This window comes from Magallana gigas, chromosome 1 (genome assembly GCF_963853765.1).
Source record: "Magallana gigas chromosome 1, xbMagGiga1.1, whole genome shotgun sequence".
In the NCBI taxonomy this organism is placed as follows: Eukaryota; Metazoa; Mollusca; class Bivalvia; order Ostreida; family Ostreidae; genus Magallana; species Magallana gigas.
In genome coordinates this window covers 67,387,320-67,411,724 of record NC_088853.1, presented here as the reverse complement: position 1 = coordinate 67,411,724, position 24,405 = coordinate 67,387,320, and the positions used below count along the sequence as shown (strand labels likewise).

The 24,405-nt window shown below is 34.1% G+C and overlaps 2 protein-coding genes and 1 long non-coding RNA gene across 6 annotated transcripts in view; all 3 read right to left on the bottom strand.

The window, feature by feature from the left end:
- LOC105319777 (uncharacterized) overlaps positions 1 to 10,508 on the bottom strand; it is a 31,330-nt gene extending 20,822 nt beyond the window's left edge. Inside the window, exons 1-3 of one of the 2 annotated variants that reach the window (XM_066067194.1) lie at positions 10,208 to 10,508; positions 692 to 717; positions 89 to 134 (exon numbers count right to left, since the gene is read on the bottom strand). In XM_066067194.1, the coding sequence (XP_065923266.1) occupies positions 89 to 134; positions 692 to 717; positions 10,208 to 10,271 (136 nt within the window). In that variant the 5' untranslated portion in view covers positions 10,272 to 10,508. Of the gene's footprint in view, positions 1 to 88; positions 135 to 691; positions 723 to 10,207 lie in introns of those variants that run through there. The other variant, XM_034462970.2, reaches the window with a different exon arrangement.
- Positions 10,509 to 15,381: 4,873 nt separating this feature from the next.
- LOC117686979 (uncharacterized) overlaps positions 15,382 to 24,405 on the bottom strand; it is a 30,242-nt gene continuing 21,218 nt past the window's right edge. The window contains exons 4-8 of one of the 2 annotated variants that reach the window (XM_066067139.1): positions 23,890 to 23,961; positions 23,447 to 23,612; positions 23,005 to 23,253; positions 22,681 to 22,819; positions 15,382 to 15,592 (exon numbers count right to left, since the gene is read on the bottom strand). In XM_066067139.1, the coding sequence (XP_065923211.1) occupies positions 15,409 to 15,592; positions 22,681 to 22,819; positions 23,005 to 23,253; positions 23,447 to 23,612; positions 23,890 to 23,961 (810 nt within the window). In that variant the 3' untranslated portion in view covers positions 15,382 to 15,408. The remainder of the gene's footprint in view (positions 15,593 to 22,680; positions 22,820 to 23,004; positions 23,254 to 23,446; positions 23,613 to 23,889; positions 23,962 to 24,405) is intronic. The other variant, XM_066067112.1, reaches the window with a different exon arrangement.
- Positions 16,989 to 18,291, bottom strand: LOC117687272 (uncharacterized). 2 transcript variants are annotated; one of them, XR_010712382.1, is made up of 4 exons: positions 18,207 to 18,291; positions 17,796 to 17,936; positions 17,338 to 17,424; positions 16,989 to 17,072 (listed from the first exon to the last, which is right to left on the bottom strand). It is a non-coding gene; the product is annotated as an uncharacterized lncRNA (long non-coding RNA). The 2 variants fall into 2 exon arrangements; XR_010712383.1 differs by lacking the exon at positions 18,207 to 18,291 and adding an exon at positions 18,100 to 18,118.

Below are 24,405 nucleotides of genomic sequence, written 5' to 3'. Positions count from 1 at the left end.
TTTTGTTTGTACTAATGAGAAGTAAGGATGAGGAGAAAAGATGGTTTAAGTTTTGTCGTCTAAATCATGCAAAAATCCTTAAACCTACCTGCTAAATCTGCTAGTTCCTCAATTTCATTTTCTGTATTTTTTATCTGAAAAAAAAAAAATTAATTAATAAAAAAAATGAGCATTTTTCTATATGTTTATTTGAGCTATTCATCCATAGGATATTAGTGAAGTCTAAAAGAAATAATAATAAAATCAAAAATAAAATCCGGTCACGATTATCAAGCCCTCATAATACGAAATTTCATAAATTGTATCTTCTAATTTTGAGTTTTTCCCTATTGTTTTACAGAGCTCTTCTTCTAAAGGAGATCAATACAGTCTAAAAAGGATACGACCATCAAGCCGTCTTAACGCAGCGGGAAATTTTTATAGCTACTGATGTGTTTCATATCAGTGCTTTAGAGATGTTCTTATATGCCATATGGGTCTTTATCTAAAGCATATAGGACTGAAATAGCACTTGGACATTTACATGCAAATTTGGTAAGCTTATTTAAGATACGCCAACGTCGTTTACAAAAGACGAAGTCTATGTCCGGAAACATCAATAACCGGGGAAAATACAAAAAAAAAACCAAAATACAAAAACAAAAAACAAAACAGGGATGTTAGAAATGGAATGCAAATGAAGCAGACCTACCGATTGTAGCTCCTTTATTTCTTTATCTGCAAAGAAAAAAAAACAGTATTACGGAATTGATTTACCAAAGAAACGAGTTTCAGGAGAGAGACAAATGCATGTTTATGATAGTCAATATTCAGAAATGTTGAAGCCTCTGTCATTTACACGCACCATATGCCGGGGGGGGGGGGGGGGGGGTCTGTGTAACACTCTCTCTTCAACTTACATACCAAATAGGAAGAAAAAAGGAAAGCCTAAAAGGGAAAATTTTAGGTTTCCGTACTTAAAAAAAATTGTTTTTTTATTTCACATCGACGACAGTAATATGAAACCAATATGGAAATGTGAAGAAGGTAAATTAAATTACTTGTTATTATTTCTTATACTTCTTTGTATTTCAGAAAAAGAAACATAGGAATTCATTTCTTTAACTATGTGCGTTCTGATTTCTCTCTGGCTAACTCACTGTCTTCCTATTTAGATGGAATAACACATCTAGAAGAATCACTCATATTTACAGTAATTTTTTTTTTTTGATTTTGAAAGATACAATGATAAATAAACTATACACATGTCAAATAAGCGAACAATTTGCAGTTTGGGGATAAAAAGTGATTATCTAAAAAAAATTAATTCAGTAAATAACAACAAAAATCCTCTGCGGATTCGAACTCGGGATATACGGATGACAAGATCGAGTTCTTATCCACTCGGCTATGGAGTAAGTTACATGTTACCACAAAACAATCTTTTAATGAAACGAACTATCATATTCAAATTTTTTAATGTTCGGGTTCGTTATCGGGCTCGGTGTGTATCAAATAAATTCCTACAAACCGGTAGGGGACGTGTATTGCTTATGCAATACTCTCAGAATGCTTGTTTTTTTATGGGTATGGTATATGTTGTTCGGACTTGTAAATTGCTGATGTCCATTATCATTGGTCTTTTTGTTTTCTTTGGGTGACGTATTGAGCAGGGTCATGGTGACGTAAGAAAGATGGTCGATACAGATATATACACAAGAGGACAGCTCTCGTTAAGCGAATAATTACTGGATTATTAGAGAAAAATGGCACATCGTAAAGTAGGAAGAAAGCGTTAGAAAATCAATCTCAACACCCACCTGTATAGCTCAGAGAGAGAGAGAGAGAGAGAGAGAGAGAGAGAGAGAGAGAGAGAGAGAGAGAGAGAGAGAGAGAGAGAGAGAAGAAACATATTGGAAACATCTAGTATACTAACTTAGATATCACTTTCTTCCAATCTCATCTTATCAAGCACATTTAATAATATGATTACGTTCCGTGAGGTTTGAAAAAAAAGCAATAACAGAATAGCTCCTAATCCAGATGGATTATTTTTTGTCTGTTTCATGCCCACGCTTTAATTAGTTTGTCGTGTCCTGCAGTGAATAAGAGCTCAGATGACAAGATACATCGCTGTTTTTGGCGCCGGGAAGATTGCGACGTTGTCGCATAGTGTGGGCGAGGCTTGAGATGCTGATATAAAAACCGTATCATTGCAAGGTCTTAAGGGGGAAAATTGTTCTATCTAATTCTCCACATAAATCTGTTTTATAGATCCCAGATAGAAACGACAAGAATTTTATAATGTGAAATAAGAAAACTATACTTTTTCCGGAAAATGTCAAAGACTGAATTAACATTTCTTTACTTATTTATATATCATTTGTACAAGGATTAAAAAACAAAACCAAAAGAACAAACACTCAAATTCATGATTCTGATTAAATTGAGGTCAAAATATTCGATTAATATGATTAAATAGATATATTCGTTTCAAGTGAAACGACCAAAAGGAAAGACCAATCCACAGGAAATGAGCTTTTCATTTACTCTTCAATAATTCAAAATTGAATTTAGATCTGTTTTCTAAGGTCAGAGGCTTAGCTTAACACGTGACCATCATAAGCATTTGTCTTTCGTGATAAACTGTAGTAAATGAAACATAAAAACTGGATTATTGAAAAACAACTGTGAAAAGACGTATATCGGTGACAGTAGTGTTGGTATGTTTTTCAATGTGTAAACAATTCAAACAAAACAAATTGGAAAATTCCGCTGAATTGATGTAATGTGATTAACAATATCAAACAGTTCACTAAGTTGTGAACTGCTTTCATCACGTGGTTAGCACGTGTGTATAAATGTACAAGCAGTTTAGTAGGTTTGTATGAGAAATAAATCAATATTTGCGAGAAAATGTATCAGCTTAGATTGTATATAGATATATAAGCTAGTACACACCGTTTTATCGAAAAAAAAATTCTTCAATAATTTTATTCCAGTGATAAATTATGAATGTCTCAATTGATGGAGCAATGATGATAAAACAGGTTTTTCTTAATTAAGAACTGGTATATATATCGAAAAAAACCTATCAAAAATCATGGTTTTTCGATGCGTTAAACTGGAATGCCTATCACCGTGAATCGGTTTTTGTCCGGGCGCCCCCGTTTTATCCGTTACCAGAGTAAGCTCATAGCTGTGTATCAGATTTTGCAGACAAATTAATCAATCCCAAATAGACTGATTAATGTATCTGTGTATTAAACATAGACGGAGACACTCTAGGCACACCTACTTTCAATTTCCTACTTTCATTTCCACCTAAAGGAGGCATAAAACTGTAGACATATCCGTGTTTTTCAAAGGAAGTTTAAGCCTAATTAAACAGTTTCTGATATAGAACCATTTTAACAAGACCTCGGACTTTCAGTAGGATGTAACAATCTATTTCTTGCGTCAAAACAAGTTAAAATGACGCTGGTTTCAAGCGAATTATACACAGATTGCGTAGTCTTCGCTCAAAAGCCAGACGAATCCTGTAAATTTCAAAGAGATTTGGCTGAGTGGCCTACAATGAAATAGACAGGCCTACGTCACATTGCTGTTTGACACAACCACCGAAAGTCCAAACTCTTGTTAAAATTGTTCTATCAAGCTTTGTTGCAGATGTCTCAAATCATTAAGAAGCTGCCTTTTTAACACAGGGAACCCCTGGAGAGGGGGGGGGGGCGGCTTATAGTTTGTCAATAATTTGTTGATAAGTCTAACCCCCCCCCCCCTTCAGTTTGCTTCTGACGCCACTGTTAAATGAGTCACTGGAGGAAATAACATTGTCTCGTTCTGACAAATCGCTGCTTGGTGAGCGAGATACCGTGGGATTATGTGGTAATTTTGCAAAACATTTTTCTATGAATCTGTTGTCGTGCTTATGCATGGAAAATATATACAGATTCATTGTGCTCAATGCTAAATGGACAGGAAATAACACTCTCTCTCTCTCTCTCTCTCTCTCTCTCTCTCTCTCTCTCTCTCTCTCTCTCTCAACGAAGTTTTATTTTCACTTTTGAAAAACCCGTTAGCTGATTTATGTAATCTTTAATAACCTTTATCATCGTTAGAACTATAATACTTATAAAGTGTCATATACCAAGAAAGGACCTTTTTCACAACTTTTGTTAAATTTGTTTAATAAATCAAACGCGAAACTAGTTAATCCTGACAAAAGCACATGATTGAAAATGATATCAGAGAATGTTAACCTTTAGCTGTCAAAAATGCTGTCTTCTCCGAGGTCCGATTGTTTGAATTGTACGCCAACGCACAAATAAAGGGCGAAGGAGTGTTGACCATTTTGCCATATTTAAAGATCAATAAAGAAGATCTGAAAGGAACTGGACTTGATTTCATCAATATGTCAGTGAGAAAGACACAGTCAAAATCTATTGACCACTTGACAACAAATCTGTCGCCATAGTTACCACTAATTCGGTTTACGATCTTTGCGTTGTTGATTTTTTTTTTCTAAGAAAATATTGGAGAAACGTGACGAGAGAATCGTCTGATGCTGATAAGGATTGTTTGTAAATGTGATAGGAGAGAAAGAGAGAGAGAGAGAGAGAGAGAGAGAGAGAGAGAGAGAGAGAGAGAGAGAGAGAGAGAGATGAGGTTATTTTTCTTCAAGGTGTCCAAATTAGTGGTGGTTGTTTTTAAGGAAAGGGAAGGGGTTGCCAATACCAAAAAGCTCATTTTCGAAAATATATCTCCAATCAATTTCAATGTGTGTCATTGTATTATAAATATATGATTGTTCATACATGCGATTTGTTTAAATAAAAAGACATTTACTTATAATCAAACCCCGTATTTATGGGAAAATAATTGAACACATGAAAAACAACGATAAAGTAAACAAGAGGCCCAGGGGCCACATCGCTCACCTGAGCAACAATTGCCTTAATTCTGATCAAATTAGCATTACAGTATCAAAATATATTGACAACTGAGTACAGTAGATCTTGCTAAAAAAAATTGAAAATCTGCCAATTTTTATCAACCTCTTATTTTTTGGTAAATACCAAGCCCCTTTTGTTGTTGTACCTGTAAGAAGATTTTTCTCTATTCCTATATACCCCCCCCCCCCCCATTTCATGGCCCCATTTTTCTCTAGGGAATCATGGTTTCATCAGACTTAAATCTGCATAACCTTTGCTTTCACACTAAGTACTGAGTTTTGAACTGAACACTTTCCCAGAATAGTTTTAAAGATTTTCTCTTTATATTCCTATGAAAAAATTCAAACCGCCATCACGGTCCCGCCCTACCACTAATGACTGTGATTTTGCAAACTTGAATTTACACTACCCAAGGATGCCTCTACACATGTTTAAACCCTTTCTGGCCAAAAATTCTTTAAAAAGAAGATTTTTAAAGATTTTCTCTATATATTCCTAAGTAAAAATTCATCCCCCATTGTGGCCTCACCCTACCCCTGGACTATTATTTAAACAAACTTGAATCTATATGATCTGGGGATGCTTCCACTCAAATATGGCCTTTCCAGGCCTAATAGTTTTGAGGAGAAGACTTTTAAAGATTTTCTTTATCTATAAAAATTCATCCCCCATTGTGACCCGCCCTACCCCCAGGGACCATGATTTGAACAAACTTGAATCTACACTTCCTAAGGATGGTTACATGCCAATTTGAGATTTCTTGGCCAAATATTTTTGAGAAGAAGATTTTTAAAAGATTTCCTCTATATATTCCTTTATAAAAGTTGATCCCCCAATTGTGGCCCCACCCTACCCCCGGGGACCATGATTTGAACAACCTTGAATCTATACTATTTGAGGATGCTTCCACTCAAATTTGAGCTTTTCTGGCCTAATAGTTTTTGAGAAGATTTTTAAAGATTTTCTCAATATATTCCTATGTACAACTTGATCCCCCAATTGTGGCCCAACCCTACCCATGGGAACTATGATTTGACAAACTTGAATCTACACTACCTGAGGATGCTTCCATTTTAATTTGAGCTTTCCTGGCCTATTAGTTTTTGAGAAGAAGATTTTTAAAGATTTTCTCTATATATTTCTATGTAGAACTTGATCTCCGAATTGTGGCCCCACCCTACCCCTGGGGATCATGATTTGAACAAACTTGAATCTACACTCCCTGAGGATGCTTCCATTTCAATTTGAGCTTTTCTGGCCTAATAGTTTTTGAGAAGATTTTTAAAGATTTTCTCTATATATATTCTTATGTAAAACATGATCCCCCTTTTGTGGCCCCACCCTACCCCCGGTGACCATGATTTGAACAAACTTGAATCTACACTTTCTGAGGATGCTTCCACTCAAATTTGAGCTTTCCTGGCCTAATAGTTTTTGAGAAGAAGACTGGCTCAGGTGAGCTAAAAAAGGTTAAGTTTACAATACAATAACTTTCTGGAAGAAGAGACTTTGAAAATTTTCTTAATAAATATTGACAATTTTTTTACTTTTTTAATCTTTAGTTTTTAAGATCTGTGTACAAACATAGAATTGTGAGCAAATCTCTGTATCTTGCTTATAATTCGAAGCTTAACACTCAAAAATGGTTAGTAAATAGAAATTGTACACAATTAAAACACAAGAAACATGCACTATAACAAATAAAGAACACAATTTATTTTTTCGAAATGAATCATATATATACATGTACATGTATATACCTACATATTTCCGACAGCGATATCAAACTCTATTTAAACCGAATAAACTCGAGAAAATGCCGAGCATCTCAACAAAACCTATTGCATTAATCTACCATTACGCAAAATATAATGCCGAATTACCGATAGAATGAATTGTATTTCAGTACTTTTTTGATACATCAGATTTTGCTTAATTTGCGCAGGTAAACAGTTAACTGTATGATTTACCGAAGTCTCTGTTTGATTTGATACGTAAAAATCACGAAATACAGACGATAGTTCCCAGGTTACAAAGCATAAATAATGAAAACGAAACGAAAATCAGAACAAGCTAACACCAACGTCATGTGTGAAAACTTTCAACGCGTTGAAATATGTAGCCTCAATTTACTACACAAAATCGGCACCAATATATTTTGCATGTTTCAAAAATTTCCCATCATTCGCGAACTGTTGCACAACAAGCAAATTCATCATAGTCAGATCGACCCTTTTTCGTATAATGTCATGGCTGCCTTAAACAAAGAACCTCGTTTTAGATGTATGGAATACGAGACTTGGTAAAATGGGTACGCAAACCCGGGCCGTGGCAAAATAAAAGCCGGGGCAGATCGGCAATCGTCAATTCCAAATACGCATTATTTTGCAGCAATATTTACAGCAAATACAAATATACTGGTCCATCATATATCCTGAAATTTTAATGAGATTGGCAGATTAATAACTGCCAATCTTTTGTTTTGCCCAGGCCAAGTCTTGTCTACCCATTTTACCGGATGCCGAATCCGAAGCTATTAAACTGATTGAAACACGCCTTTCCTTTATTATTATTTTCGTAATAACTCAGATTTGAAACAGAATTAGACCTTAATTTTTGCAATTTATATTTTCCTTCCCATAAGGATAATTTATGCTAAACTACGTTGAATTGGAATCAGTAGTTCTTGAGAAGAAGATTTTTTAAAATGCACCCCCCTTTTTCTACAGTTTCAAGGTTTTCTCAGCTTTGAATACAGATCGGACTTTTATTTCTGCAATTTATATTCGCCCTCCCATAAGGATGTTTTGTGCCAAATTTGGTTGAAATTGGATAAGCGGTTTTAGAGAAGAAGTTCAAAATGTAAAAAGTTTACAGACGGACAGACAGACGGACAGACGGACGGACAGACGGACGGACGGACGGACGGACGGACGGACGGACGACGGACAAAAAGTGATCAGAATAGCTCACTTGAGCTTTCAGCTCAGGTGAGCTAAAAACCCCTTGAAAACAGGCGCGTTAAAAAATAATTTAAGCTTCAATGATCATTAGAGTGACATCAAACGGTCTCTGGGGATATGTGTGTGATTTTTTTTAATACAGATTTGTTTTACCGGATGCGGAAACAAGCGAGAGAGCGCCGTCTACTGTTAAACCACAAGTAACCTAATGTAATTACAGCGACCTGTAAATAACCCGCTCACGAATTGTCACCAAATGATTGTTTTGATTTTCACCTATTTTTTAACGATTTGAACCTGATCCGGTGAATGTTTCCAAATTTGCATCTATTGACAATTTAATAAAATCCTACGCAAAGTTTACAGGTGTATATAATTAATTGTATTACCAGCTTAGCCACTCCTATCGACTCGTTCGGAAACGTTTATAATAATTACTTATTGTAAGCCCTGTATGTGTTGTCTCTGTTTGTTTGTTTGTTTGTTTTTTGCTCTTTTCTCCCTTTTTTTTACTAACACACTATTACTTATTAGGTTCGTTACTGACTGTTTACAGAAATTTGTGGGGTCGGTAAAGTCCATAGAAGGCTCGGCTCCGCCGAGCCTTCTATGGACTTTACCGACCCCACAAATTTCCGCCGAGCCTTCTATGGACTTTACCGACACCACAAATTTTTGTAAACAGTCAGTAACAAACCTAATAAGTGTTTTGTTTTGTCAAGGACCTACAGTTTGATATGTAAACAAACAAAAGATAATATATAACGATTAAATTCATAGCTTAATTCTCTAATTTTTTACATTCCTCGTCAGTTGTTTGTGCAAACCTCGATGCTATTGTAGGATCATAATATTACGTCACGGGCAAAGGGGGGTCACTCTAAATATTTTGGGGCTTAAAAATTAAAGGTATGGTTGAACGTTTGTGTAAAAAAACAGCTCAAATAACGTTACGTCCGCCATGTTGCCGTTTAAATTTTGACGCTTGCCCTGTAAAGAAATTTTAGCAAGAACTAATTTATATCTATTTCGACAACAAGGACGAAAGGGACGATAATAAAACCGGTGGCGGTATGGGGGGGGGGGGGGGGGAGAGGGGGGGGGGAGGACGGCGAATACTAGTTTTTCTTTACAACAGTTTGTTCGAATAACAACCCGCATAGATCCCTTAGACACATCTTGTCAGTTAAGAGTTTATAAGATTCAAACACCGAAATTGTGTTATTCGATGTTCTGGTGAATATTTTTGCATTTTTTTCAGAACATGGTATTTTGACAGTTTTTTTAAAGCCGAATGCTACTCTCTTCAGGGAAATTTAAACATTTTATTTTTTTCTATTCGGAACACTTCCGTACTAAGAATGTAAGAAGAAGCCGTTTGCTGCCATTAAATTGTTGTCGGTACCAGCACGATAGGATTTAAAGAAACGAAACTTATAAAATATTTTAACGATAAGTTCTGGTAAAAACACGGGTTATATTAAAAAATATAAAAATAAATGAAAAAAACAAACTTATCCAAAATAATAAAATTTTAAGAAAACGCGGAACACATGCATGTCACATTGAGGGGGAGAGTAGAAAAATATAATTTTAAGGTCCAGCAAACAAGTTATTTTTGTTGAATATTTAACTATTCTATCATCATATTGAGGTATTACAAATCAGACCACTGGGAAGATATTTCCCCACCTTTTATTTGTCTTTATTCGCAAGCAAGGCTTAGATAAACTGATACAAATATAACAAATTGCTATTAAGCTTTTTTTGTTCAATCTTGCTACATGTAATCTTACACTTTGATACATTCACACATTTTCGTCATCCCAAACAACCCTCTCTCTCTCTCTCTCTCTCTCTCTCTCTCTCTCTCTCTCTCTCTCTCTCTCTCTCTCTCTCTCTCTCTCTCTCTCTCTCTCGTGGCTATTACTACAATGTTTAAAATGAGAATCAAAAAACTCACACACAACAAAACACAGATGCTACATGTATTTCTATAGGTGTGAAAAAATATAACATTAAAAAGCATAAAAAGTAACTTTTCTTTTTTGAATAACAAATAAATAGTTACAAAGGTAATATTGTAAATATCTATGAAAGAGTATCATACACCTGTATCATTTATCAGAAATTATTTATTCAATTTTGGCACATCATTTTTATTTGTTAAATACGTTAGAAAATATATTTTTTTTCCGTAAAATTTTCTCCAAATTATTGTTAATTTCCTATCATCAAACACACTGTCCGCTTCTGAAAATAAATGGTGTTTAAATAAACTTTTTTGAAATAAATAAAATCTAAACTTACCCTTATTCAACGCCGGGGCACCCCAAGCTGCGCACACACAAGCAAATATAACGAATCCCTTCATTGGTTACGATTGTTTAATGAGTCGCGCTATTTTGTGTGTAGTCAAATCTCTTTTGTTCCTGTTGCTATTAATTTAAGAAATGTTCGTTAAATCTTGCAAGGTGCCCCTTTTAGTTGTTATTAGAGCAGCGCGCAATCGCTACGTTAGTTATAGTTGTGCGTATATGTCTCGATGAAGACTACAAATCGATAGATTGCTTTATCAGACGACTCCCCTACTTCACTGCTGTAGCTGACAGTTCATGCCTCCGTTATATCCTGTCGCGTCATCACCACTCTCCGGTTGCCATAACAACGGGTGGATTTCCTGATCGCTGATTTGCTAAGAACGTCCGCTGCTTGCTACATATATTAGGTGTTGGAATTTGTGAATGAACCGCAGAACCCATTCATGAAAATATCCTTTTATTGATTTATTGCCATCGCATTTCACAAGCTGTGTTAAAGAAATAATTATGGAACTGGAATTGATTTTTTTCCTGGTGGTTTTGTTTAACGCGATAGAGGGATACTGTATTGTATTGTCTGAATTTATAACATCATGTTTTTAAGTTTTTAATGTATATCTGTCAATAAGCTGACCGCTGATGTTTCCATACAAAAAAATAAATAAATAAATAAAAAACAACACCACTGGTACCGAATTTTTCTGTTGTTGAAAACCCTAAAACCCTCAGTATTTTGTGTAAACAATGCCATTCCTTAACTCGTTTTAAAACAATTTTGTTTTCATGCATACTAGTATGTAATCTTTGAATACTGTGGATGATGTCTAGATCTCGTTTTGTGTAAACGTTCATATGAAGTTATGTTTGTAAATATAATCTAATGTGTGTGGTCACTTTGCATAGAAAAGGTGTTATATAAAAGAGCAAATCACACTTTACAAAAGCTGTGTTCTTGGACTGTTAGGAAATAAGCCGTACAATATTTCTCACAGAAACCCTTCTGGTTTGAGGTTTGTTTCTTTTTAATTTGACATTAAAAATCCGTTTCCGTTTATTATTTTGACTGCCCTTGGATTGGACGACTCGCATATTGAAGAAATAATTGAATTCAAAAATATTTCATCACTGGATTTACAAATATTTTGTTGCAAAAATAAGGGGAAAAAATAGGGTTTTCGAATTTTGACCTTTGTGTCGACCCCAAAGAGGGAAACAACTCTTGCAAGGTGTGGATTGGACGATTGGGCGATGAAAAATATTTTGATTTATTAAGTTGATGGTGTTATTTCAATTTTAAAAAAAAACACATCCAAGGAACCGTTTGTCAGAAAGATTTGGACATAAGTTAATGACGATTGCATCGATTGAAATCTACACTTCTGCTTTAAAACGTGAAATAACCTATTATTTTGACTACGTTTCAATTCACTCTCTTCATAACTAGTATTTAGCATGTGGATAAAAATAGGTGTAAGATTTTCATGGATAAATATAAATTTGAAGTTTGCTTTATAGAATACTGGTGACCATTTTTTTTTAATTTATAAAGTCCTAATTGTACTAGCTGACTAACGTAAGCTATAGTTGTACTTAGTAAAAAAAAAGAATGTCAGCAATTTATAAGCATGACGTCAGAACAAAGATAAAATATCCTTTGTCGCGTGTGATGCACGGATGTTAAATGGCCTTTATCAAAGATCAGAAAAATGATGAAATCCTTTATATACGATAAAACCTGTGTTTTGGCTTGTCTCTGATGATTCAACCTTGGACGGCACATGTTTAAATTACTTTTTCATGTAAATATTTTACAGCCAGGTTGGTGTATATATATATATATATATATATATATATATATATATACATATATATATATATATATATATATATATATATATATATATATATATATATATATTATTGATACATCTAAGCGTCAGAATTTTTTTCATGTTGTTTTAATTTTCAAAGGTAAATATCTCACGAGTCAGGTGAGACATACTACAATTGTATAACAAAAATGGTTATTTATTTTCAAGGCAATGGTTAATCATTTGATATGAATATTTGCATGCTTATCCGGCACAGTAGACTTGAAGATGTTTTTTTTAATTAAAACAGAAAAAAATAATATACAAAGTAACCGATGGACATTAAACATAAGACCTTTTTTGTCAGTTACTTAATCAATAACAATGACAATTTGACAATAACAATGACAGTTTCTTTATTCTCTGAATTGCATAAATTACAGTGTTGAGAAGAATCAATTGAACAGTAATACATATAATACATACATTGCATGCATTACAAAATCGGATTTACACAACAGCAAGTTTATAAAAACAGAAATAAGCTTTGAACTTGATCACATGCTCTTAAATTAACACAGCTCCCTAGCATTTGAACTGAAATGAACTGAACTACAGTCATTTCATGCATATCTTTTACAATTTTATGCTATGCTATGGTATGCGATTTTAATGATATGCTATGAGATTTGTATGGTATGCTATGAGATTTGTATGCTATGCTATGAGAAATTGAAATGAAGGGCTTAATGATATGGTTTGCTATGCTATGCTATGGTATGCTATGAGATTTGAACAAAAACGCCTCCATACACAGAAGAGATCCACACATTTCGAAGAAAAATAATAAGAACCCAAAGTTTACCACAAATCTATCATGTAAATATTTATTTTTTCAAATAAAAACATTTAAAACCGAGTTAAAATAATGTTGTATGCTATGCTATGGTATGCTATGGTATGATAAGACGAATGCGATTCTATGAGATTGTATGCTATGGTATGGGAATCCAATGCTATGCTATGAGATTTCAATGCTATGCTAAGAGATTTCAATGCTATGCTATGCTATGGTGTATGTTGTAAAAGATATGCTTGAACTGACTGTAAGCTTCCCAATAAAGGTTAGACGGTTTATTATCTACCTACATCAGATTAAAATTCGTCTAAATTAAGACTCCAAAGCTGCTGTGTTATAGAAACTATAAGGCTATATTTGGTAGAAAAATGCAATCACTATAACTATTGAGTCAGTTAGAAATACCAATGAAAGATAACTTCTAATTGTATGACATTTTTGAAGCTTATACGAGAGGGTAGCATTTAATATGCCGACGTAAGTCTTCTCTTCTTTATAAGTATAAGACCTAGATAAATTATCTCAATTAGATGACTAACATCACAGAACTGTAACTGGGGGATGATGATGGATGTGTTAAAGGCTTCAATAAACGGCCATGCTGCCGTGACACATTGAGACCAGAAAAAAGTATGTCAGTGTCAAAAAGTTAAATCTATCTCTGTGCCATTAGGCGCATAAGGCTGCTGCTTATCCCTGGTTTCCGTGGACATAGCCTCCCCCTGGATGAGACACCAGTCCATCGCAGGTTAACTCCCAGCGTAAGCCGGTACCCAATTTCAGCTGGGTGGACTGACACAATGTAGATAAAGTTCCTTGTCTAAGTTCACAGCACACAACATTATGTGTCCACAGCCGGGGTTCGAACCAGTGACTTTGCAGTTACTGGTCTAACGGTAGGGCTGTGTAATGAACAATTACAGTTAATGCATTACAATACAACACAAAGTGGACTTTGCCATTCAGTCAACGAGAACGTGACTGTCAGGTGACTAAATTGCATTTCTTCATCGCTCGGTCACATTTCGAGACCTTTTAGTTATCTTTCCGTGAACTGATATGAAGCGTTTGATCCTCTGCAACATTTTATGAATTGAACTTAATTCAGTTCTTTCTAGATATTTGTTGCCTTCAAAGGACTATTTTGCATCTTGATACATGAACTTTTGTTTCAAAATGGGTATATCTAAGAATATATTTGTGTATTTTGTTGACTTATTAATATGAAGTAAGATAAATATATATCATTCAATAGCTTCTGTGCAACTGTTGACCAAAAGTCATATGTTCGGAATAAAATTTTCGGATTAGATGTGTGAATAACAGAAGTGTATTAGTTCCACACCGACACTTCTTCAAGTAATAATGTATAAAATTCACACTTTAATCTGTAAAATATGCACAGCAATCTGTAAAATTAGCACATGAATTTAAATGTTGAAAATTTATACATTAAAGTTTAAATTTAACAGCAAAAAAAAAAACGAACAACCCACCCTAGCAATCCTTTTCATTTTTTTTTTCATCAGGTTAAAAATATGGAATGCAAACGCCAAAAAGCTTTATAAACTTTTTTTTTTAAAAGAACATGTATGTACAAAGCTATTTTTGTCACTTTTGTTGTACACAAACTTTTTGGAAAATGCGTACTACGATTGGTGATATAAGTTTAAAATCTGTACCAAATGGACGGTGGTTCGTTTTGCAAAACCAATTCTTAAAATTAAATTAATTCAAGCTAAATTTTGATAACTTAATGGCTTACGTAAGGATGGATTATATCCTGTATTCTAAATGTTGTTTCTTGCATCTATTATCCATCCAGTATCCAAGGATAGCAGACCTGTACTTTGTAAAAACTAGCTACGAAATAAAATTTCTTTTTAGATTTTGAGAGTTGATACCGTATATCCAGTAATTTTCGCGATGATTTAATTTTGAATTAATTCGCAGAAATTTTATCCTGCATCATTTTCTATATGGAACTGCTTAAATCGCAAAATATGACTAACGCAAATTAAAACTGTAACAGATATTCACCTTTTTCGCAAATGTTGTGACAGGCGAAAAAAAACCGCACCGGATATACGGTATTAGATCTAGAAACAAACCAACGATACAAGGTTAAGCACTGGTCATATAAAAGTAGCAAGTATATCGAGGGAAATAGTAAAATACAGTCTTTGTTGATACAATGTTGTGTTAGTTTTTGGTAGACATATCAACAAACAAACTACAGATGTACCAGCAACATGATGTTCAGCAACTGTGATTTAGAAGGTAGGTTAATCGCGAAATAAAGTCGTCGCGAAATAAAGTTTGTTTAAGTAATTGGAGAGGTAATGATAAAAAATAATAATAAAGAAAGCATTTGGGATTTTGATAAGAATATATTTTACATGGTAAAACAGGAGATAAATTTCAGCTATTTAAAGATTGGTTTAGAGATACTAAGAGTTAATATTAGTCAAGAGACAAACCAACAACAAACATGTTCAGCACTGTGGTTTATTATTCCAACTAATGCGGTTGATAAAGCGTACTGGAGTCGGGTACAACATTTCTATTGCAAAGAGGTCCGGTACAGCAATACGAACAAGTGAAGTATTGAGTAAAAAAATAATTTGGGTCGTATGAGGTACATTCCTGTCTGTCTGAAGTGGTGTCCCACCATTCCCTTTTGCATTCTTCTTCGGTAACACATCTGGTAAGACACAAACACGGCGATATATGTAGATAATGGCATAATGTAAGGTCAGACGACACATTACTTCAGCATCATTTTATTATATCCTCGTAATAAAGAGTTCCGATGTAAAAAGAACCGAGATTTTGAATAAAATTGGTTTCAAAAATTATTATTGATTATGCCCCTTTCTGTGCTCTGTGGCAAAGCACTTTGAAAAAATTACGCACTTTGAAAACAATTTTCAAAGTGCGTTAAATTTCCGACAAAATCAACGCACTTTGAAAATTTTTTTCAAAGTGCGTTAAATTTTAGACCAAGTTAACCCACTTTGAAATTTTTTTTCAAAGTGCGTTATGAAGGTCCATCAACATTTTATAGTATCGACACTGTTAACGCACTTTGAAAAAAATATTTTTATATCACAAATTCTCGAACTAAATCTAATTTTTTTTATTTTATGATGATTTGTTAACACTCGTGAATCTAACATTCTTAGAACGAGGATGGGGTGGGGGTAAACCAAAGATACAGGTCAAATACCAGTGCATCATTTAATTGATTACAGGAAGAAGGCCCCCTACCCCTCATTGTTCCTTCCGAAACATATATTCAGCAACTTTGGGTAAACATTTAAGATCGGAAAAAAATATGCTCTGTATAAGTACATGCAGTGTTATTGAAAAAAAAAAACGTGCTGGCCGAAAAAATAATTTCTCCATTGGTACGCTAAAGAATCTATGTGTTTCAACAGTTACTGTAACCCTCTTTTCGTATTCTAGTCAAATAAATAACTTTAATAAAAGGATATTAACATTAACGAACATTATATTATTATAACATTAAAAACAAGCATTAGGATGTGGGTTAATTTTCTCGCACTAAGGTATCCTTTTTTCTCATCATATTTGCAATAAGCCAGTTGAAATTTATTATACATTGATCTCCATTATTCATAAATATAAATCATATTAGTTCGGGCATAGCCCAATATACTACACAGCAAAATGTGCCACATACGTTTCACATACGTTAAACGTGTGTGATACGTATGTGACCTCACGTACGTTTAACGTGATTTAAGTACCACGTGTGTTTAACGTATGTTAATGAACATATGTGAAACGTATGTTACACGTGTGTTAGACAAACGTGATACATTCCATACGTTTTACGTATGTGGATACAACGTACGTTTTTCACATGAATTACATACATGTACATATCGCATGTAAATTGCTTAATTAAATTACTTGAATATTTTTAATTTTTCAGTTCATTCTTGATATACTTCATCTTGCTGCTTGAATCATTTCAATTAATTACTCAGTAACTTCAGTGAATCTTTGGAAACATTCATTTTGCATTTCCAGCTACTTGTTAATCTAAAATTAGAGTTACAGAAAAAAGACAGTTTCGAGATTAAAAATGAATTTAATTCCTTGAATGATTACATTTAGATTTATATTGTTGTCATTCTTCTGTGCTTTAATAGTTTCTGGAAAAAAAACAAAGAATTTTACATTAAATTTCATTTTATGATGAAGTAAAATTTACAAATGCCTCGGTTGCTTTTTTATTTAACAATATTGTTAAAGAGTGACAGGATCCATTTAGTTTTTATTGCAAATACAACATGAAGAAAGTTTACAATTGTTAATAATTTTTTTTTTTTTGCAAGCTCTCAGAGAGAGAGAGAGAGAGGGGGGGGGGCAAAATAGAAGGTCAATCACAAGTATTAATTTGACAAAATAATTTTTTACCTCTAGTATATTCATCCTGATTTTTGTCCACCTCCAACTTCTTCCTTTTTAATGTTTTCCCATGACAATGCTTGTTTGAACTTCTTTCTAAAATATTAATACAAACTTAAGTACATACAATCATTAGAGTTTTTAAATACACGATAAAAAATATAATTTATACATGTAAGCGGAAAACAACCTATACAGGTAAATATTTTTTATGCAAATAAGCTTGAATCATTTGGGTGAAATGATATTCTAAAGTACACTTACACATAGTTTCACATAGTCCCCAGAAAAGTGTGTGTGTGTGTGCATGCATTGGGGGGGGGGGGGGGGGCAACTCCTTGATAATTCACTTTTTATATGAAAATTTAAGAAAAATCTTTGCTGCAACAAAAAAAAAAAATAGTGGGGTATTGGGCTGGGGGTGACTGGATACATGTCTGTATTAATCTTTATCTAAATTGAATTACCTTAATCTGTCACTAAATTAGCAACCACATTGCAACTGTCTTTGAACTTCTCGAAGAACTTTTGGATCCTGGATCATTCATTACAAAATCTTCAGGCTACATCAAAACAGATCTTTGAAACTTCTGTATTATATCCATTTGCTACAAAATATAATACATGCATAAGATAAATAGATATATCAACATTTTACACTTACTAAGAAATACAAATGTATATGTAGGTGTCATGCAACAGATTATCATTAATGATCCTGAACACCCAGTCACTTCTACTTTTAATGAAGTATGTCATAGAAATCCATACCTTTGAGTTATTTATTAGGTTGGATTTGTATGGAAAAAATTTCCCAGCGGTGTTGATGACCCTTAAAAAACGTTTAAATTGTGAAATGCAATGGTATGTGTACTTACATTATGATTTTATCAATTCAAAGAGACATCTGTCATTGATTGTGTTAGCTAGTTGGTGTCCTCTTCCAGGGATATGTGAAGCAGCATGCCTATAAAAAAATTTCAATTACCATGCAATAAGAATACAACTTAATAGAGGCAATTCAATAATTATTTCACTTAGTTGCAATTAACCCCTTCACGGTAACTGCGGTACTGCTCTTTTGCAGGGCAAAATGACATAATTTGGTGAAATATGACGTAACGTCAATTGTTTCATTTACGTCATTTAATTATCTACCTACTGAAATTTCGGCAAAGTATATCATTTTGCCCTGCAAGATAGCAGTACCGCAGTTATCGTGAAGGGGGTCTATGGAAGACCTACTCGTTTCGTAACATAGGCTTTGCTCTAGTTTTTCTCTAGTTTTTCAAATGCGTTTTATCCAAGATTGACATATATTTTATGGGTTTTAATAAGTATTGGTTCTTCTATATTAACTAAACCAAATAGCTGCTTAGTTGTAGCTCTCTGGGGAAACATCATTTTTATCGTCATTAATTCAACCCGAATTTTCCCGGAGAACACAGTTACAGCTCCGTGCTACATGACTACTCTTTTGACATTGGTAATTGTACGATATAATTTTCAAATGCAAGTAAATAAAAACCAATGCTTGAAAATTAATACCTCTGCTAAATCCATCCTGCAGTTTGATCTTCTGGTTCCGTGACGTAAAAATGTGACGTATAGTTTGTCATCGACAAAACTAAAACCGATTTCGTATTAATTCCGGATTCGTTATCGAATTAATTTAAGATATTTATGCATAGTTTAAACCAATAAACACGCACAGTAGCAAGGCTTTTCTTCACACATGTTCACATGGATTCATTAATTTCAAAGACATGAGTGATAAAGCAACATCAGACATGTACATGCAGATCATGCGCGGATCCAGAATTTTTTTTCCGGGGGGGGGGGGGGGGTTCCGAAGGATAATTGTGTTTGCCCGGGGGGGGGGGGGGGGGATCCGAGGCATATTTGCGATAATTTTACTGTGTAAATTTCATTAACTTTCATTTTCCGTGGGGGGGGGGGAGTTGGGATTCATCCGACCCCCCCCCCCCCGACCCCTTAGATCCGCGCATGCATATAATTTTAATGTAAAGTTATTCAAATGCATGCCTTCAGTTCACACATATGTAAAACATATATATTATTAACGCACGTGTAACATGGTTTTTAGAACTCATGTTAACCATGTGTTTATTAACATATGTGTAACATGTGGTTGAGATCTACATATGTAAAACATATGGTTCACATATGTTTAACATATGTAAAATCTAACGTATGTTAAACATATGTGATGTTGAACGTATGTTATCACACGTATGTTAACCATGCGTTTCTCAACATATGTGTAACGTACGGTTTGACTTCACATGTGTGTAACGTATGTTTAACATATGTTGTACGTGTGTTAAGTTCAAACATATGTGAAACGTATGTGGCACAATTAGCTGTGTAGATAACAGGTAAATTTGCTGTATGCTAAAAAAAAAAAGGAAAATGCAATTGCTAGGCGATGAAGTTTATGTTACATTGGATAATTCAAACCTCCCGAATTTTTTTTCTGTGTAAAATATTTTCTTATGAAAAAAATAATTCTTATCTAGAAACTGTTTATCAAGTTACCTGAGAATGCAATAAGATCTTTTTTGTTAAATATATCACATTAAGCTTAACAAGGTTAAAACAATAATTTATTTTACGTGTATATAAAACTATCAACTTTTTTCACTAAACCATGAAATTTTTTTTTCAAAGTGCGTTAATATCGACGATATCAACGCACTTTGAAAAAAAAAATTTCAAAGTGCGTTGACTTAGTCCCAAAATTAAAAATTTTCAAAGTGCGTAATTTTTCAAAGTGCGTTGTAACAATGCTCTTCTACGATTGGAAATTAATTTGTAATCTCAAATAGATTCTACAAGAAAATTGTATACTCTAGTATTTCGCACGAATTCTTGGCAAAATAGCCTTATAATTTGCCAAAAAAAACCAAACCAAACAAACAAAAACAAATTGTTAAAGTATTATTGAATCAATAAGAAACTCCTGTAAAAAGTGTTATAACATTGAAAAACGTGTCGTCTGACCTTAATTACCGAGATTTAATAAGATGTCCCTGTGATGAATAAAAGCAATAAAACTTATTTTTTAAACCTATTTATGCCCCCCCCCCCCACCCCAAAGTTGTCAGTTAGTCAATGTAGTGATAAATAATGAATTATTCGACACAATCAAACGTTTCGTGTTCATAAATGATAAATTACCAAATCGTTTGAAGAATAGATTTCGGATTCCTTTATGTTTTATTTTAACATCTCAGTGTCTTTGCGTTTGATAGCTCTAGGCGCTACTACTAAATTTTTGGGTGTCTTGTGGATACATTGCATTAATGCAAAATGAGATACCATTATGGCGCAAGCGACGTTTGCACAATCATGCGAAATAATAAAAAATAATTCAAATGATTTCGTATCTAATCAAACAATTGCTGAAATGGATACATGTTATATGTTTTACGGTGAGACTGTTTGGGCAGAAAGAAACTACACGTATCTCTCATCATCACTAACTACATTCCGTGGACTTGCCCCGACATAAACATCGCCAGGAGCCCGAGGTTATATATTTTTATTCGAAAGTGTTCCGCCCTAGTCTGTTATACATGCATTAACTAACTTCCACTGAGCCAATCGCAGTAAGAAAATGGGGGAAAAAAAAACAAGTTGTTTGTTTTATATACACATACATGTATTATCATTCCTTTTATATTGTGTTATTTTTCTTTTGTTGCTTGTTGTTCTCTGAGTTTTAATTATTTTCCTCAGCGACAAAAAAGTATTTTTAATTTGTTTATTTTTGATTGCCATAAATGCTTTGTAAACATGCCCCCTTTTTTAGAAGTGTGTTATCTCCCATTTTCATTTTAAGGTTTGACATTATGCAATTTTCAAGTAGATATTTGCACTGTTTAATTAACAGGGTTTTCCAACGGAAAAATCTGGTTATTGAAATGGTAAAAATGACGGGCGGGCGGCTGCCAAAAGGGTGCCCTTATTGTAGAGATAACTACTCCTACAGTTTTCAAGATAGGAAGTTGGGTTTTTTGGATATCAACTGTACATATATCGGAGGTGTGTATATTGCTAGGTTTTTGATTTCTGATGATTTATGAAAAAATTACCAGATGTGGAACTTTCATTTTCTCGCAGAATATTGCATGTATGGTAACCTTATTATACGGATAACTCCTCCTACAGTTTTCAAGAGAGGGCGCTGTTCTTTTGCTGATCAATTGTACATATATCAGAGGTGTCCAAATAACTTAGATTTTTTATTTCTTATAATTTATGAAAAAAACAGCTGTGGAACTTGGTAATTTTCCCGCAGAAAATTGCATATAGGGTACCCCTATTGTACGGATAACTCCTCCTACAGTTTTCAAGATAGGAAGTTGTTCTTTAGCAGATCAATTGTACATATATCAGTGGTGTGCAAATTGCTAGGGTTTTTATTTCTGATATTTCTGGAAAAAACCCAGCTGTGGAACTTCGTCATTTCTCGCCGAAAATTGCATATAGGGTACCCCTATTGTGTACCCCTATTGTACGGATAGCTCCTCCTACAGTTTTCAAGATAAGAAGTTGTTCTTTTGCAGATTAATTTTACCTATATCAGAAGTATGCATTTTGCTAGGATTTTGATTTTGACTAACGTTTAAAAAAAAACACCGGCTATTGAACTTAGTTGTTATATGGCAAAAATACTGCATATAGAGTACCTTTATTCTCTGGATAGGTAGTGTTCATCATTTCAGGGTTCACAAATGAATAATGGATACTGTTCACACAAAAGAAAACTCAGTTTGATGTCACATTGACAGCTTTTATCTTGGTTTCTTTTTTCTTTATTTATTAAAAAATGACATGGTTACATGTATTATTCCCTTAACCAAGCTAAAAACAAAGCTTATTGGCCAAATATGGTATTTCTAGAAGAAGTGCGTCGGATAAATTATGATTTAGATATATATCAACTACATTGTACGTGTGCAAAATTGGATAAAACTAGTAAAGACAATTTAAGTCGAATCTTTTATGTAATATTATGAGGTGAAAATAACGGTCGGAATGTGATCAAATCTGTTATAAAGCTCTTCATATCTCATTGAATTTCAAGTCCCGGCCGTCATGATAACCTCACAATACACGAACTCCAGAATGATTCCTTATTGCTTAATTTTTTGTCGCAATTCCCATAAATAATTACAATGCATTGCTGGTATCATACCGGATATACTGATCTAGTCATAGATTTCATGTAGAAGAAAATGGATATCGTCAATTATTTTGTACCTAAATATCTGAGAACACTGTATTTATTTTGCCTGACCCTCAATATAGCTTTAAAATACATACTTTCGGTCTAAAGTCCGACTTCCATCTTTATTGTTGACGAGAACGTTCATGCAAAATTGCTTTCCTGCCTCACACGTCATAGGCGTGTACAGTATTTCACAAAGAGAGAGTGACATCCCATTACATACATTGCAAGAATCTGAAAATTAAAAAAAAAAAAAACAAGATTAACAGTAATGATAGCGTTTATAAAAAATATGGTGAAAATTTTATCATGATAACAATTAAAAACTTTTCACAATGTAACATCATGAAGTCAATTGTAAATAGAGTCATTAATGAAACATCAATGGTTTTCATGCAAAAACAAGAAGTTGTGTTTACTTTTTGCTATTAGCGCCGTTGTAGTGGACGTGGTCGTAGTTGTAGTGGGCGTGGTCGTTGTTGTAATGGGCGTGGTCATTGTAGGCGTTGTCGTTGTTGTGGTGGGCGTTGTCGTTGTAGGCGTTGTTGTAGTGGGTGTTGTAGTTGTGGGCGTGGTCGTTGTTGTAGTGGGCGTGGTCGTTGTTGTGGGCGTGGTCGTTGTTGTAGTGGGCGTGGTCATTGTTGTTGTAGGCATTGTTGTAAATAATTCTATGTACCAATCAAGACAAATATTATTGAATTATAAGGTTTGAGATGATATGGGTTAAATCTACAATTAAAGTCAAAGGTTTACCCTAAATGCAATAGGTCACGGATAGGTAGCTACTAAAGTCACACGTTTTAAATCCACATGTTGTGTCTTGCTATACTACTAAAAAGCAGACAAAAACTATCGCCATACCCGTTGCTGCACATGGATGGTCATTACAGGGTACAGATGACGTCGACTCCGCTGTACAACAATGGAAACACGTGTCAGTGGCACGCTTTTTTCGACCAATGATGTGTCCAATCTGTAGAGGGGCGTGTGTAGTGCGTCCATCTATGTTCTTTATAGTATTGCAAATCTGTAGAAGAGCATTATTACATTCATGTCAATGAAAGGTGTGGATTAGGATCTGAATGCACATGTCTCTTTTCATGTAGGTATCGAAATGCACAGTTGTCGGAAAATGCAGATTTTGGAATATGCAGGTGTAGTAATAACATCTCTGTGCTGTGCATGACTCGGAACGTGCAAGCTTTGCTTTGGATTCCATTTCGGAATGTGTATATTCTATGTGCATGTTTCGCAATGTGGGTTTTGGGTATGTGGAGGTTAAGATTATACAGTAAAAATCTAACCTGTTCTGAAATACAGCCAGAACTGTACTCTACCATTCCATGTCCATGAAAACTCTCCGAGGTAAAGCACACCTAGAAGTTAAAGAATATAGAATCATTAATGTTGTTTCAACGATACGCATTTTTTTTTTTTGGTAAATTTGAGTCATAGGAGTGGAGGAGTCGATTGGGGGGACGTGCGCACGAAGTCTAAAACATTTTTTAAAAAAATGTTGTAAACGGTGTATATTTTTTTATTCCTAAATTAACGGGGGTCAGGGGGTTAAGCTTCATTCGTTAATACATGTATGTATTAACTGAGTACCTAATCCCGTAAAAAGTTATGATAAATGATTAGAATTTCCACATAACTTCGTTAAAACAAAGATATCGTTTTTTCCAATGGCATGTTCGTACAAAATTTGTTTTGTTGTGGTATATTTTTTTTATTCTTAAAATACTTTATCGTTCGTGTGTTGACTTATCAGGTATTGGATAAGGCAATGGATTTCTGTGTGAAGGGCATCTCTTTTAAAA